Source organism: Neovison vison, chromosome 14, assembly GCF_020171115.1.
Source record: "Neovison vison isolate M4711 chromosome 14, ASM_NN_V1, whole genome shotgun sequence".
NCBI classification, from domain to species: Eukaryota; Metazoa; Chordata; class Mammalia; order Carnivora; family Mustelidae; genus Neogale; species Neogale vison.
Window position 1 is genome coordinate 24,590,418 of NC_058104.1, and position 15,527 is coordinate 24,605,944.

General features: G+C 48.9%; 1 protein-coding gene across 1 annotated transcript in view; it reads right to left on the bottom strand.

The window, feature by feature from the left end:
- LOC122896077 overlaps positions 1–15,527 on the bottom strand; it is a 139,181-nt gene that overhangs the window by 47,667 nt on the left and 75,987 nt on the right. Inside the window, exons 37-42 of the mRNA XM_044234017.1 lie at positions 11,439–11,656; positions 9,672–9,865; positions 2,474–2,782; positions 1,524–1,753; positions 1,276–1,437; positions 241–318 (exon numbers count right to left, since the gene is read on the bottom strand). Coding sequence (XP_044089952.1) covers positions 241–318; positions 1,276–1,437; positions 1,524–1,753; positions 2,474–2,782; positions 9,672–9,865; positions 11,439–11,656 — 1,191 coding nt within the window. The remainder of the gene's footprint in view (positions 1–240; positions 319–1,275; positions 1,438–1,523; positions 1,754–2,473; positions 2,783–9,671; positions 9,866–11,438; positions 11,657–15,527) is intronic.

The window sequence follows — 15,527 nt, forward strand, 5'->3', positions numbered from 1 at the left end:
GTCCTCTGGGCTACAGCCCCCTCCACTGCCATCAAGCCACAGAGCTCCGCCAGGCCAGGCCTCCAACCAGCTGCCCACTCAGGTGCCTACAGAGCAGCACTGACAAGGTCTGCAGGAAGCCCTGCGGTTGCCCCAGGTCCAGGAGCCACGGCACCTGCCAGAGCTCAGGGAGCTCACCCTGCCACGATCTGCCTGTGACAGAGAGGACCCACTGCCCACCTATGACAGGGACCCATGTACCTCGAGAGGCTGCCCCACGAAGTCCCCCTTGCAGGGCCCTGAGAGCTGGGTGGACGAGGCGTCTCCGCTGCAGTTGACCTGTGGAGAGCAGGGGGGGTTAGGAGGCCACGCTGACTGCCACCACCGGGAATATGGGGACAGGAGGCCTCCGTCCCCAACCGAGAGCCCGGACGGAGCACAGACCTCCAGCTCCACCCCATCTCCCTTTGTGGAAGCCTCCCTGGGAACAGCCCCCAAGGAGAAGTCCAGAAACCCCAGTGCTACCCCACAGCATCGTCATTAAACTGAAGGAACCAGCTCATGGGCTCAGGGGCCTGTGTGTGCCAGGCTCTAACTGGTTCTGGGAACCATCAGCAGTCGCGTTTTTCGGATTAGGACACTGAGGCCCAGAGAGAGCAAGCAGCTTGTCCCAAGTGACACAGAAGGTAAGCCAGGAGGCAGCGGGGCTACAGGGAGCCGCACTGCACCCCTCGCTCCCCAATCCGCTCGCCCAGCCTCCCACACACCGCGGCCGGTCCGGCCACCCCTGCGCCAGCACGCAGGAGGCTTCCTGCTTTTCGTTCTGGACAATAATGCCAAAGTCAGCTATGCGTGCGGTTCCCTCGGCAGTGATGGAGTTTCCTCCAATGGGAGTACCCACAGGACTAGCCGCCGGCCAGGGTGCGGGCAGTTTTAACTTTGCTAGATGGGGCTGGGGGGTAGGGCGGGCAGGACAGGTGGGCAAGAGGACGAGCGGACAGAAGAAAGAAAGAAAGAGATACAGGCACGGTGGCGAGGATGGAAGGGATGGAGGATGGAAGGGAGAATGGGAAGTTGGGAGGGAAGACGGGGGTGGGGGGTCAGGGGAGGGGCCAGGCTGGGTGGGAGGGGCCAGGCTGGGTGGGAGGGGCCAGGCTGGGTGGGAGCGGCTGGACAGGGATGGGCAGGGCCCGGGAAGGGTCTCGGGTGGTGGCAGGAGCTGGTGGGTAAGGTGACCTCCGAAGTTGTAGAGACAGGAGACAGCTCTGGTGTGCCCACTCGGGGTGGGTCACTCACCCAAAGCTGCGAGGGCATGGTGCCCAGCAGCACAGAGAGGCCCTGGTGCAGCCCCAGGGCTAGCCTGTGGTGGCCACGCTGTCGCCTTGTCTCCAGGACCACACGGAGCTGCTCACCATCCACGCTCGCCATCAGCCCAGCCACCACGCGGGGTCCCATGCTCTGGGCAGAAGCAAAGCTGTGGGTGTCCCTGGGACCCGCTACCTCCCCAAACCGGGCCGGCACCCAGCCCCCAGCCCCCAACCCACCTGGAAGTGGCCTTGGCCGTCCATGGAGAAGGGGAGGCCCCAGCGCCTGAGGCCAGGCACCGTATGGGCCAGGCTGGTGTGGAGCCGGGTGCCCGGGCCTCCAGGGGCCGGGCCATCCAGGCCGAGGGCGGCGTCCAGCTGACCCCATGCACTCCGCAGTGCCAGGCTTGCCGACAGGTTGGAAGCCCCATGGGTGTGTGACAGGAGCACCTCTGCCTCCGAGGGGAGTCCTGGGGGCGAAAGGAACCACAGAGATGGCTGAGCCCAGTCTAACTATGCGGGACAGGGTCTTGAGGCAAACTCTGGCCTCCCAGGTCCCACTTCCCCTAATATACCTGATGGAAGCATATAAAGCATCAGCATTAAACCATGTCTGATCCTCAGGAGAGATGCCACACTCAGCAAGTGAGAGGTCGGGTGTCCCCTTCCCATTTCTAACCCCCCAGGGACACAAACTAGCTTTCAGGGAGTAGGAGGTGAATGGGGGGTCTGACCCACTCTCCCCTAGCTGCTGCACCCTTGGGCCACCCCCCAGGCCTTCCTTAAGTCCCCAAGGAGCTAGAGCTGGGGGTGTCCTATTTCCTAACTGTGGTGCAGGAGCACATCCTAGAGCCGGGAGAGACCAGCTTCTAAGACTGAGAAGCCGGGTGGGGGGGTACGGTTGGGGTCGTAGGGGAGGGGCTGGCAGCAGGGGCTCTCTGCCACCAGGCTGGGAAGTGAGTCAATACTCAGCAAATGCTGCTGTCCCTGCCTTGTGTGTTCTGAATGAGTCACAAACACCCCGAGGAAGAGGAGGAAGACGGAAGCCCTGGGAGATGCTGGCTGGGGAAGGCAACATAGCTGGAAGGTGCGTTTGGGGGCTGGGGGTTCCTTTCTCTCCCCTCCCCCTTGGCTTCAGGCACTGGGAGCCCCTGGGGAGGAAGATATGTGGCCCCATCCACCCCTCCTACCTGCCTCACTCAAGGTGCTGATGTTGTGACTCAGGCTCCCGGAGAGCTGGCCGTGCCCGGGGCCCCAGGCGCAGACCCCACCCAGAGCCAGGCTGGCCTCATCGGCTCGGAGGCGGGCCTGGCCCCCAAGGCTCCCGGTCTGGGCCTGCAGACGCCCTCTCAGCCAGAGCTCTCTTGGCAAGACCTGGCTGCTGTTCTGGGTGAGGATGCCCGTCACGGTGTGTATGCTGGTGCTGTTCCCTGCCGTCTCATGCTTGTCCCGCAGGAGGAAGCCCAGCACGGCGGAGTCAGCAGTGACCCTGACGGTACCTGCAGAGGACGGCAGAGAATTTGTACAGAGCAAGGGGTCAGCCCAGGAGACTGGGCTGCTCTGGGCAGGAGGGAAAAGGATCCTGGGGTAAGAAGCTCCTAGATCTGTGATGTCCTTCTGACTCTTGTCCTGGGGGAGGAGCCCATCTGGGAAATGGACCAAATTACACCAGCTCCCTCCCAGGATGCTCTGAGGACCGAGCAAGCTAATTCACAAAGAAAAAGACTTTGCGGGGGGGCCGGTGGAAAAAGCAGCATGCCTGCCAGTGAATGCCAGTTAATACCAGTGCCTCATTCCCACTCAAGAGACTCACAGGCCATATTGATAGAAGGGCCCATTATATAGACAACAAAACTGAGACCCAGGAAGACTTGAAGGATTCAACCCGGAACTCCAGGGACAGAAAAGGTCTCATCCACCCAGAGAAGAAGATTCCACACTTTTGGGCAAGTCCATGTCCATATATAACTCATGCAATAGGGAAATTCTTGCTGTTATCAGAATCATTTGCCTCTCCTGCCCCTACCAGGTTCTCTCGAAGCCTCAGTGTGGTCCAAGTGGCCTTATACCTCCCCCTCCTATCACTCAAGGTTGGACTCATGGCCCTTCTGTACCCCTGGGCTGCTTTAACGCCCCTTTTCTGTGCTTTCAGACACAGAAAGCACACAAGTCTCAATCACAAAATATATACCACTTTCTGCAAAGATAGAGTCTCTTGCAGAATCCTGTGATCATCTTTTTCCAAATTCCTTACGTCGAAGGGCCCTACGTCACCATGTCCTAGAAGGTATTAGTAGCCAGTTAATCATGGGTAACCAGACTAACATTTCACTAGACTGTTAAGAAATGAAAGTGAAATGTGGTTGATGGGACAGCATAGAGTCCAGGAACAGACCCCCACACACGGTTGACTGGTATCTGACGAAGGTACAAAGATAATTCCGCAGAGAGAGCAAGGTCTTTGTAACGAATGTCCTGAAAAACTGAAAATCCGCAAGCAAAAAAACGACCTTGACCTTGACCTGATCAAACACCCAAATTAATTCAGAATCAACCACGAGCCCAAATTTAAAAACCCCAAACCATAAAACTTCTAAGATGGGCCTCAGGTTTAGTAAATAGAGATGTCTTATATGACAGCCCAAGCATTACTCATTAAAAAAAAAAAAATCAGTTGGACTTGATCAAAATTTAAAGCTTCTGCTGTTCAAAAGACCCCCGTGAAAGACTATAAAGCCACAGCTTGGGAGAAGATGTTTTGAAAACACACATCTTACGCAGGACTTGTATAAGTAATTCCCAAATTCCATTTGGGAATTCAAGAAAACGACTCAATTTTTTAAATGGGCACCTGACCTGTGAAAACTTAAAAGTAGCCCATAAGCCTCTGAAAAGATGCTTAACATAAGTAGTCCCGAGGAAAATACAAATTTAAACCAAAAGGAGATTCAATGATAAATCACAAGTGAAAACCCAACACTAAAAGTTGACAACACCAATGGCCAGCAAGGGTGCAACAAGGATTCTCACCATGCTGGTGAGAAGGTGACATGGGACAACCACTCTGGAAACATTCTGGTAGTTTCCTATAAATTTCAACACATATTTGCTGTACAATCCTACAATCCTGCTTCTAGGTATTTACTCAAGAGCAAAGAAACCATACGATCCCACAAAAACCTGTAGGCCAATCATTACGACAACTTCATTCGTAACTGGAAAATACTGGAAACAAGCCAAACATCCTTCCACTGTGATAACCAAACCACGGAGTACTACTCAGCAATGAAAAGGATACACTATAGATATGGGCCGCAGCTTAGATGCATCGCAACCACATTACTGGGCAAAAGATACCGTACTCCGAAGTTTACATGCTCTATGTTCCCACAGATGTCACATTACAGAAAGACCAAAACTGTGGGGATGGACAACATCTCAGCGGTTGCCAGGGATGGGGGTGGGAGAAAGACGGACTACAATGGGTGACAGGAAGGTATTTTGGGAGGAGATGGGACTGTTCCGTATCAAGACCGTGTTGGTAGCTACATAACTCTAAGAGGTTATCAAAATGTAAAGGGCTTTTTTTCTATATGGAAATTACACTCCAAGAAATTATACCTTGGTAATTGCCTTCAAAAATGAAATATAAGGTGTTCAGTGTCGAAGGATGAAAGAGAGACCATCAGTGTAACCCAAAGTAAACTGGACAAGAAGAGTTCTCTGTGACCTTTTTTCACTCGATTGCATTTAAATTTTTTCAAACCTTTGTTATTTTATGATGAAACTTGGTTTTGGCACGTTTTCGCCAAACTGGGAATTGGAGGGTTTGTGTTAATGTTGCTACCGGGCCAGAGAAGGGCATTCACCTCTTGGGCAAAAGCAGAGTCTTCAGGTTCTGAAACACTGGGCCCTGGACAGATGTCTAGCTAGGTTGCTAGGGTCAAGGATGCTTGAGCAAAGGGTCCCTTTTTGTGGAATCCTGGCTTCGGGAACACTGTTAATATTTCACATAATCAGAAAACAAATGCAGAAAATCAGTAAGGATAAGGGAAAACCTAAAAATGGAATACAAACAGAAACCAGTGAACCCGACTGCCTTTCAAATGATTAACAGAATCACATGGTGTGTGTAGGGGATTAACCCTAATGAACTTGTGAACACAGTGTTTGGATTTATGCCTTCAATGACTGCCCGGAGGGATCTCAGTCACATTATGTTCAGGCCAAAGATGGAAAGAACTCTAATCAAATGTTGAATTCTAGTTAATAAAGCTGACTTTCACAGAGGTATAGTTTAGGAACTCTGAAACTACTTCCTATGTATCCTTAGGCTGAACAAGTAAGTAAATACCTTGTGGATGATTGGAGTCAGGTTTCTTTTTGTTGGAGAAGGAAATGAAAATACAAAAATGGAAAAGAATGAGAATGACTTTTTTGAGGATAGACTGAAATTGAGGACATCAATGTGAACTAATTGTTTTAAACTTATCTATCTGTAGACAGATATGGAAATGTGTATGTGTGAGAGAGAGAATGTGTGTATATATTTCTATTTTCTAGATCAATCCATTGAGAAGGCCCAGGACTAACAGTCCAGTAGCAATAAACATAGCTAGCACCCAGATCTTACTTCCTACCATTTTGCATTTGAAAAAATATATATATGGGAAAACAGATAAAAGAGTAAAATAGGCATGAATCCAATTAATCTATAATTACATTAAACATCAATCAACTAACTAGTATAATTAAAAGGCAGAGATTGTCACACTAAACATAAAAGCAAAATCTAACTATATGTGGTCTACAAGAAATTACCTTAACTATAAGGAAACAGCTAGAAAAAACATATGTTTAAAGAAAAAACATATACAATGTAAATGCCAATAAAAAAGCAAGAGCAGGGGCGCCTGGGTGGCTCAGCGGGTTAAGCCGCTGCCTTCAGCTCAGGTCATGAACTCGGAGTCCTGGGATCGAGCCCCCCATCAGGCTCTCTGCTCAGCAGGGAGCCTGCTTCCTCCTCTCTCTCTGCCTGCCTCTGCCTGCTTGTGATCTCTCTCAATAAATCTCTCTCAAATAAATAAATAAAATCTTTAAAAAAAAAAAAAAGCAAGAGCAGGTACATTAGGCATATTTCACAATAAATGGGTTGATTCATCAAAAAAGTATAACAATCATAAATGGTCATATACCTATTTCCAACATGTCAATACACTTGGAGCAGAAATGGACAGAATCAAAGGAAGAAACAGTGGAATCCATAATCACAGTTGGAGAGGTTAACACTCTTCTCTCATTAATGGACACAATAACAAGACAAAAAGAAAATCAGTAAGGATATATATCAGAACAGCACAATCAAGCACTTGACCTAACTGAACTTTATAGAACATTGCACCCAACAACAGCAGAACACAAATTCTTTGTCAGTGCAGAAGATATGTTCACAAGATAGATTATATACTGGCTTGTAAAACAAATCACAACAAATTTAAAAAACCTGACCCTCTGGCCACAATGGAAATAAATATCAAGAAGCTACCCAGAAAATTTTCAAATATTTGGAAATTAAGCAACATGATTCCAAATAACTGATGGATCAAAGAAAAAAAATCACAAAAGATATCCAAAAATATTTCAAAATAAATAATAATGGAAATAAGACAACATCAAAATTTGTGAGAAGCAGCCCACAGAATAGTGGGAGCCAAACATACAGTTTTACATGTTTATATTGGGAAAGAAAAAAGATCTAAAAATCAACCACTTGAAGGTCTACCTTAATAAACTAGAGTAAATCCAAATTAAGGTTAAGAAAGGAAATAAGAGATAAGGGCTAGAATCAAAGATACTGGAAAGAGACAACTAGAGAGAAACAAAACTAATTGTTGATTGACAAGATTAATGAAACTGATGCGATCCTAATTAGCTCAAAGGAACAGAGAGAAGCACAAAGTAACAACTATGAAGAAGGAGAGCATGGACAGCACTATAGATCCCACATACGTTGAAAGGATAATAATAGATACAATGAACAACTTTATGCCAATAAACTGACAACTTAGTTGAAACAGACAAATTCCTTGAAAAATATCCTACGAACTGACACATGATGAAATAAAAAACCTCAATAGCTTTATATCCCTGCATGTCCCAAAAAACATTTCCACAAAGAACACTTGGGGTGATTTTGTGGGTAGAGTCTATCAGATACTTTAAGGAGCATGAACACCAACCTTACACAAACTCTTTTGGAAAATAAAAGAGAAGGAAATATTCTTCAACCTGTTCTATGAGATCAGAATATGAAGGAAAAAATAAAAATAGGGGAGAGACCTGGCAGGCACTATGTTAATCAAGTGATCAAAGCTAATGTCACCAGTAGTGGGACATACTGGCGTCAGGTACCTCTAGATATGAAGATATGATGACTCATCACTACTCTGACCTCCTTTTTTTTTTTTAAAGATTTCATTTATTTATTTGACAGAGAGAGATCACAAGTAGGCAGAGAGGCAGGCAGAGAGAGAGGAAGGGAAGCAGGCTCCCTGCTGAGCAGAGAGCCCGATGTGGGACTCGATCCCAGGACCCTGAGATCATGACCTGAGTCAAAGGCAGTGGCTTAACCCACTGAGCCACCCAGGCACCCCTACTCTGACCTCCTTGAAAGTAGTCATGAGGAAGCGTAAGACCAACCCCCAAATAAGGGATGGTCTACAAAATGACTGTCCCGTACCCTTTGAAAATGTAAATATCACAAAAGGGAAAGAAATACTCTCAATTTTCTGATTTTCATACCTGCACTGTGGAATGTAGGAGGCTATCTTTATTTTTTAAATATTTCATTTATTTATTTGACAGAGACAGAGAAAGAGCATAAGCAAGAGGAGTAGCAGAGAGAGAGGGAGAAGCAGGCTCCCTGCTGAGCAGAGAGCCCAGTGCAAGGCTTGATCCCAGTACCCTGAGATTATAACCTGAGCCTAAAGCAGAGGTTTAACCCACTGAGCCACCTTTTTAGGTAGGCTCCAAACCCAGTGCAGAGGTCAATGCGGGGCCCAAACTCACACCCCTGAGATGGAAACCTGAGCTGAAATCAAGAGGATCAAAGAAAAAAATCACAAATTTTTTTGTGACCTGACTATCTGACTGAGCCACCCATGCACCCAGAGAGCATCTTTATTTTTTTTGTATAATTTTTTAAAGATTTGGGTTTAAGATTTTTTTTTAAATTGACAGAGAGATAGAGTACACAAATAGGCAGAGCAGCAGGCAGAGGGAGAAGGAGAAACAGGCTCTACGTTGAGCAGGGAGCCTGATGTGGGGCTTGGTCCCAGAACCCAGGGATCATGACCTGAGCCGAAGGCAGAGGCTTTACTGACTGAGTCACCCTGGCACCCAGAGAGTATCTTTATTTTTAAGAAATAAACACTGTCCGTCAAAAGAAATGAAATCTTGCCATAGGCAACCACGTGGATGGAACTAGAGGGCATTATGCTGAGTGAAATCAGTCCATCAGAGAAAGACAATTATCATATAATCTCCCTGACATGAGGAAGTTGAGAGGCAGAATGGAGGGTTTGGGGGTAGGGAAGGAAAAAATGAGACAAGATGGGATCGAGAGGGAGACAAACCATAAGTGACTCTTAATCTCACAAAATAAACTGAGCATTGCCGGGGGATGCGGGGGAGGGCTGGGGCGGCTGGGGATGGACACTGGGGAGGGTGTGTGCTATGGTGAGTGCTTTGAATTGTGTAAGCCTGATGACTCACAGACCTGTACCCCTGGGGCAAATAATATATTATATGTTAATAAATATTATTTTAAAAAATAAACAAATAAACACTGCACTATTTAGGGGTGAAGAACCATCACGTCTGCACCTTACAACTGTGTAAAACACAGTTCAGGAATAAAATGAAATAAACGTGGTATGTACACACATATATGTGTATACAGAGAGAGAGAGAGAAAGAGATAAGGAAAAAGAATGATAAAGCAATTGTGGTAAGATGTCAGTAACTGATCTAGCTAGGCTTACAGAATTCTCTGTACTATTCTTGCCACTTTTCTGTAAGTGTGAAATTACGTCAGAATTAAAAGTACTCAAAAATATATGCTTGGGAAACACTGCCCATAACTCTTCCTCCTGGCTTTCTCCAACATCCATTAGTACATTAAAGACTCTGATAAGTCCTGCATAAGGAAGCCTGTTTGGTATCTTTGCCAGAATGGGTGTTTGTTTCTCACACATCAGTGTGTGAGGTGCTGAAACAGCATATTAGTGGACTTGAAAACATGCAGGATTTAGTCTGCTCTGAGGTTCTACAGAAAGTGCTTGGCCAAGACCCTCCCTGACCCTGTCCTGTGGCGTTCCCCAGGCTCACCCTCTCTGAGCGTCTCCTTGTGCTTTAGCATGCCCTTGACGGTCAGGAGGCGAGGCACAGCTGTCCAACCAGCCACTGTGTGCTGGGCGTGGCTCTGCAGGGTCAGGAGCTGGCCTCCTCTCTGCTCTGCAGAGGCCTTGAAGAACAGCTGAGCTGAGCTCTGGTCCACCAGCACTTTATACAACAGCCAAACCCTAGGAAGGAACGTGATGGGGGTAAGAGCTGGAACCCACCCCTGGAGCAGGTTATAAGAGGTGGGTCCCTGAACCCCACAGTCCAGACCCATCATAGGACTGCTTTTACTGGGTTCTCAACCCGCAGGGACACAGTGTAATAGGGGTTAAGATCATGGGCTTTGGGGTCAGCCAAACCTGGGTTTGAATCCCAGGGCCGCTCGCTACTCACTAACTGTGACCTTGGACAAGGACCTGACCTCTCTGAGCCCCAGTTTCTCCTTCTGTAAAGTGGGGGATAAAACAGAACCACAGATGTGGAGCTGATGTTGCTGGTAAGTTATCAGTGCATCATCTGATGATGAGCAATGAGAAAATAAACAGCTTCAACAAGCCTGGTATTCAACTCCCTGGAGAACTGGGGAAGAGGACACGGTCCCAATCATCCACCCAGATGTTCTTCATAGGACACCATGGGAGATGCCTCCCTTGAGCGTTACCACCAGAAATGAGATCAGTCACACCTTCCTTGATGCACACTCACACAGGTGTGAGCGGGCATGTGTCTGTGTTTCCCCATGGCCTTTGCAAATAACACCACCCGTTGGTTTCCCTTTTCACCTTGACTACTAGGATGCTCAGAGCCAAATTTTAAGCTGAGCTCTAAAAACGTCTGGGACCTCATGACATGCATGTTGTTTCCTAAAGCCACTTTGAGCACCTTCCTATTTCCTCCATTTTTCTCTTCCCTTCACGCTCACATCCTCATGTGCTTTGAAAAATCTAGAACAGACGGGAGACAAGGACGGACATTCAGACAGATGGGTGAATCCACGGATGGACAGCTCTAGGTGGCAATTCCGGGGACAGGGTTATCTAGAAGCATCCCCAGAGCCTTGAGTCTCCTCAAATTCACAAAAGATGCCAATGCTGGGACGGCGGGGGAAACAGGGCACTGACATTTAATGGAGAACCGAACTATGCCAGAATGAGTCCTACTCAGAGGGCCAGTGACAACGGCAGCTGGGCAGTGGACATCCTCGCTGGCCAGGCACTGGTGGGGCAGGCACGTGAATGCTCCGTTAACCTGAGGACAACCCCAAGAAGCAGGTGGAGGAACGAAGGCACAGGAGGGCATGGTGGCTGGCCCAAAGTCCCAGAGGCGGAGCTGGGGTGTGAACCCGGGCGGCTGGCTCCAGACCCAGGATCCTGAGGGCCATATTGTAACGGACAAACCCCCACATGAAGATACAGTCCGAGGTGAAAGGCTGCACCCGCACCCTCTCTGTGATTATCTCTAGAGACTTGTGTTTGGTGCTTCATGCTTTATTGCCGACTTTCAAGTCAGGGACAATGAATGCAGTCATTACTAAGAAAGCAAAGAAAAAAGATTCACGTGGAAAACTGAATGCCTCCTCCTTCCTTTCCCTCAATGGCTTAAAATCAAGAACGGCCTAAGGAACAGGGATTTAGACCTGGTCTGAGTGATGCCAGAGGGTTCCTCTCCGCGCAAGGATTGCCCATCTCCCAGGACACCAGCCCTTTGCTCTCGGAGGCCCTTCCCCTGCCTCGCACGGCCCCCGGAGACCCTCACCTGGCTGGGGCCACCTTGCTGGACAGCTGCAGCTGAACAGCTCGGGGGGCGCTGAAGACTGCCTGGTGGAGGAGGACTGTCGTGTCCCAGCCCCGGCTGCGTCTCCGGGCGTCCTGACTGGTGTCGGCCTCCAGCAGAAGCAGCTCCTGGCCGGACGTGTGTACAGACAGGGAGCCACTGAGGCCGTGGTCTCTGTATCGTCGGGCAGCTCCCTGCACCTGAGGGGAGGCAAGAGAGGGCTTAGAAGTGGAGGGAGGACAGGAAGGGTCTGTGGAAGCCTGCTGGGTGAGAGGACCCCTCCTCCAGGAAGCCTTCCTGAGCCTCACCAGCTCTGAGAACCACCAAGCACAGCAGACAGCAAGCACACAGGAAGAGGGGAGGTGGAGGGAGTGGTGGTGGACTGCCTTCCCTGACCCCAGCTCCTGGCCCAGGGTCAGAGTCATACCTTGTCCCTCCCAGCATGTGTGCAATGGTGATTACCATCTTACAGCTAGGGAGACCGAGGCCTGAGGAGGGTCACATATTTAATATGGGCCTGCCTGGGCTCTAAAACTCATGCTTGTGCCGGAAGGGAGGAGCTGGGTGGGAACAGAAGACCCTGGGCCACTCCGTTACAGGAAAGGATGCCTCCAACAGTAACCCCCCGGGGGACCCAGGAGACCCACAGAAGTTCTAGAGCTCAAAGGGGAGGGTGCCCAGGGCACAAACAAGAGCTATACTGGGGGTCAGGCTCCCAGCGGCAGGGATGGGAGCAGGGAGCCCTGCTCCACCACCAACTCTGCAGAACCTGAAGCCCCTTTCCTCATCCGGGCCTCAGTTTACCCATCTCCAAGGCAGAAGTTGCTCCAGCCCTAGGATGTACATTGTAGTCACATGGGAAACTTTTAAAAGCACTGCCTGGTCCCTCCAAAGAGGAGCTGATAAAGGGGTCTGTCCACACAAGGGAGTATCATTTAGTGATGAAAGAAATGAGCTCTCAGGCCACAAAAAGACCTGAAGAAGCCTTACATGCATCTTACTAAGCGAAAGCAGCCAGTCTGTAAAGGGCACATACTGGATGAGCCCAGCTCTGCGGCCTGTGGTAGAGGGGCGGGGTTGGGGGCGGGGCGGGGGGAGAGACGGGATCCACAGGTGGGACATGGGGGATTTTTAGGGCAGTGAAACCCTTCTGTGTAGTAAAGATGGGTACATGACATTCTGCGTTTGGCAAAACCCACCGAACTACAGACCCCCAAGAGTGAACGTGGATATAAATGAGGCACTTTGGCTGATAATAATGTGTTAATATCAGCTCTCCGGTTGGAACGTACTACACTAACGCAAGAGGTTTGTAAGAGGGAACACAGTGTGGGGGGTGGGGTGTTGCATGGTAATTCTCCATATTTTCTGTGCCACTTTTCTGGAAACCTCAAAGTGTTCTGAAAAATGAAGCTTTATTAATTTTTTTCAGAAGTTTGCCTTAGGGGGCGCCTAGGTGGCTCAGTGGGTTAAAGCCTCTGCCTTCAGCTTAGGTCATAATCCCAATGACCTGGGATTGAGCCCTGCATCAGGCTCTCTGCTCAGCAGGAAGCCTGCTTCCTCTTCTCTCTCTCTTCCTGCCTCTCTGCCTACTTGTGATCTCCGTCAAATAAATAAATAAAAATCTTTTAAAAATCAAGATTTAAAAAAAAAAAGAAGAAGAAGTTTGCCTCAGACCCCCCAACCAATCAACACAGCATCTCCAGGCCGGGGGCCAGGCAGGTTCTAAAATCCCCCATGGTCGGGGGTGGGGGGGAGTCCAACGTGGCTTGGGCTGGGAACTTATAGGGTGCACTTGTGTTTTCCCCCGAATGGCCTCTCTGTGGACCTGAAGACTCCCACAGACCATGCATTCTCGACAGGGGCAGTCCCCAAATGCAAAACCTTGTTTGTTGGAGGTAGATTTAAATTAAAAAACAACAACATATGTGCAAATCACAGATGTGCATACAGCACGCAAAAATACGGGATGTCTGTGCAATTAAAATATCACAGAGGGGGTTTATGGGACGCGCTGGCTGGATCCTGCAAGCACACCCTGAAGGACTCTGCTGGTCACTGTCTTGAGGATGTATGGATCCCGGGCTCCCGCTATATTCCCATCAAGCCGGATGTGCAGAAAAAAACATGTTCTGCACTCAAGGTCATGGGCTCTGACAGTGGCCAGCTTAAAGCATCTCCTTTGTAACAAAGAAGGTCCATATGGCAGGCCTTGAGCTCCCTGGAGCTCTGGTCATGCAAGGAGGGAGAGGCTACAAACGGGTGCTAGGCTATTTAAGCTTGCGGTGCAGAGATCCCAGCCACGGATGTTGGGTCCAGTCCTCTGCTCCCGGACTCCCCGTACATTAAGTTCCCCTGCTAAACCTCTCTCTCGATTGCTATATCCAGGCCATTTTTTCTGTATCACTGGGCCATCCCCCAGCCTTGGCTTAGAGCCTGCCAGGGATCAGCGGCCTAATTGGGGAGCTAGCTAGGAAGCTGGAGAAAACCCTATGAGTTCTGAGGTGCCGGAAAGGGGAAAAGGGAAATCCATGGGGAGAGATGCCAAGTTGGCCAGTGACCTCTGTGTGGGGTGAAGAGGCCTATGGGTCAGACACTTGTGGACCACCGCATGAGAACAGGGACGGATATGCCAGCAAGTCTAATGGACGTGGGGGAAATTGTGTGCTGTGGCAGGGAAGGGAAGGGAGAGCAGGATAATAAGTTAGAGACCTCCACGCACCGTTGTGCGAAGCCCAGAAGTCCCAGGATGCCACGGATTAAGATCCAGGCCCTAGACTACTAGGTATTTATCCAAAGGATACAAAAATACTAATTCAAAGGGAAACACGCACCCCGATGTTTACAGCAGCGTTATCTGCAAGAGCCAAACTATGGAAAGAACCCAAATGTCCATCAGCTGATGAACGGATCAAGAAGATGTGGTGTGGACACACAACGGAATACGTGTCCGCCATAGAAAACGAGCGGAATCTTGTCATTTGCAATGACATGGATGGAGCTAGAAGGGATTATACTGAGCAATACAAGTCAGTCAGAGAAAGGCAAATACCATATGCTTTCACTCATATGTGGAATTTAAGACACAAAACACATGCACATAGTGGGATATAAAGAGAGACGAACCAACAAAAAGACTTCACTCTACAGAACACACCGATGGTCACCAGAAAGGAGGCGGGGTGGGGGGAATGGGGGAGACGGGTGATTAGGGATGAAGGGGTGCCCTTGTGATGAGCCCTCGGTGCCGTATGGAAGTGCTGAATCCCTATATTGTGCTCCCGAAACTAATGTTACACTGTATTTTTTTAAAAAGATTTTATTTATTTATTTGACAGAGAGATCACAAGTAGGCAGAGAGGCAGGCAGAAAGAGAGGAGGAAGAAGGCTCCCTGCCGAGCAGAGAGCCCGATGCAGGGCTCAATCCCAGGACTCTGGGATCACGACCTGAGCCGAAGGCAGAGGCTTAACCCACTGAGCCACCCAGGCGCCCTTATTACATTGTATTTTAACTGCAATTTACATACAGTCTTGGAAAAGAAAAAAAAAAAATCCAGGCACTTGTAACAAAGTCCAGTTAGAACACTAAGAGGTAGAATCTCTAAAAAGTGGCCGATCTATCTATCTAGGGAAAACTGACGAGAAAACAGACAAAATTTCCCATTTTCTAACCGCCACTACAAAGAGAAAGTTTATACAGCAATTATCCTCCTAACTCCTAGAAGAAAAACTAAAATCCTTTCTCTATCCCTTGAAGTTGTAAATCTTGTCCTATCTTTATAACATGTACATCCCAGGAAATAACCAAACATCAACACAGAGACTGAAGAAAGAAGAGGAGGGAAGAGACTCTTTAAAATACAGATTGCTGGGGGGGCGCCTGGGTGGCTCAGTGGGTTAGGCCGCTGCCTTCGGCTCAGGTCATGATCTTGGGGTCCCGGGATCGAGTCCCGCATCGGGCTCTCTGCTCAGCGGGGAGCCTGCTTCCTCCTCTCTCTCTCTCTGCCTGCCTCTCTGCCTACTTGTGATCTCTCTCTGTCAAATAAATAAATAAAATCTTTTAAAAAAAAA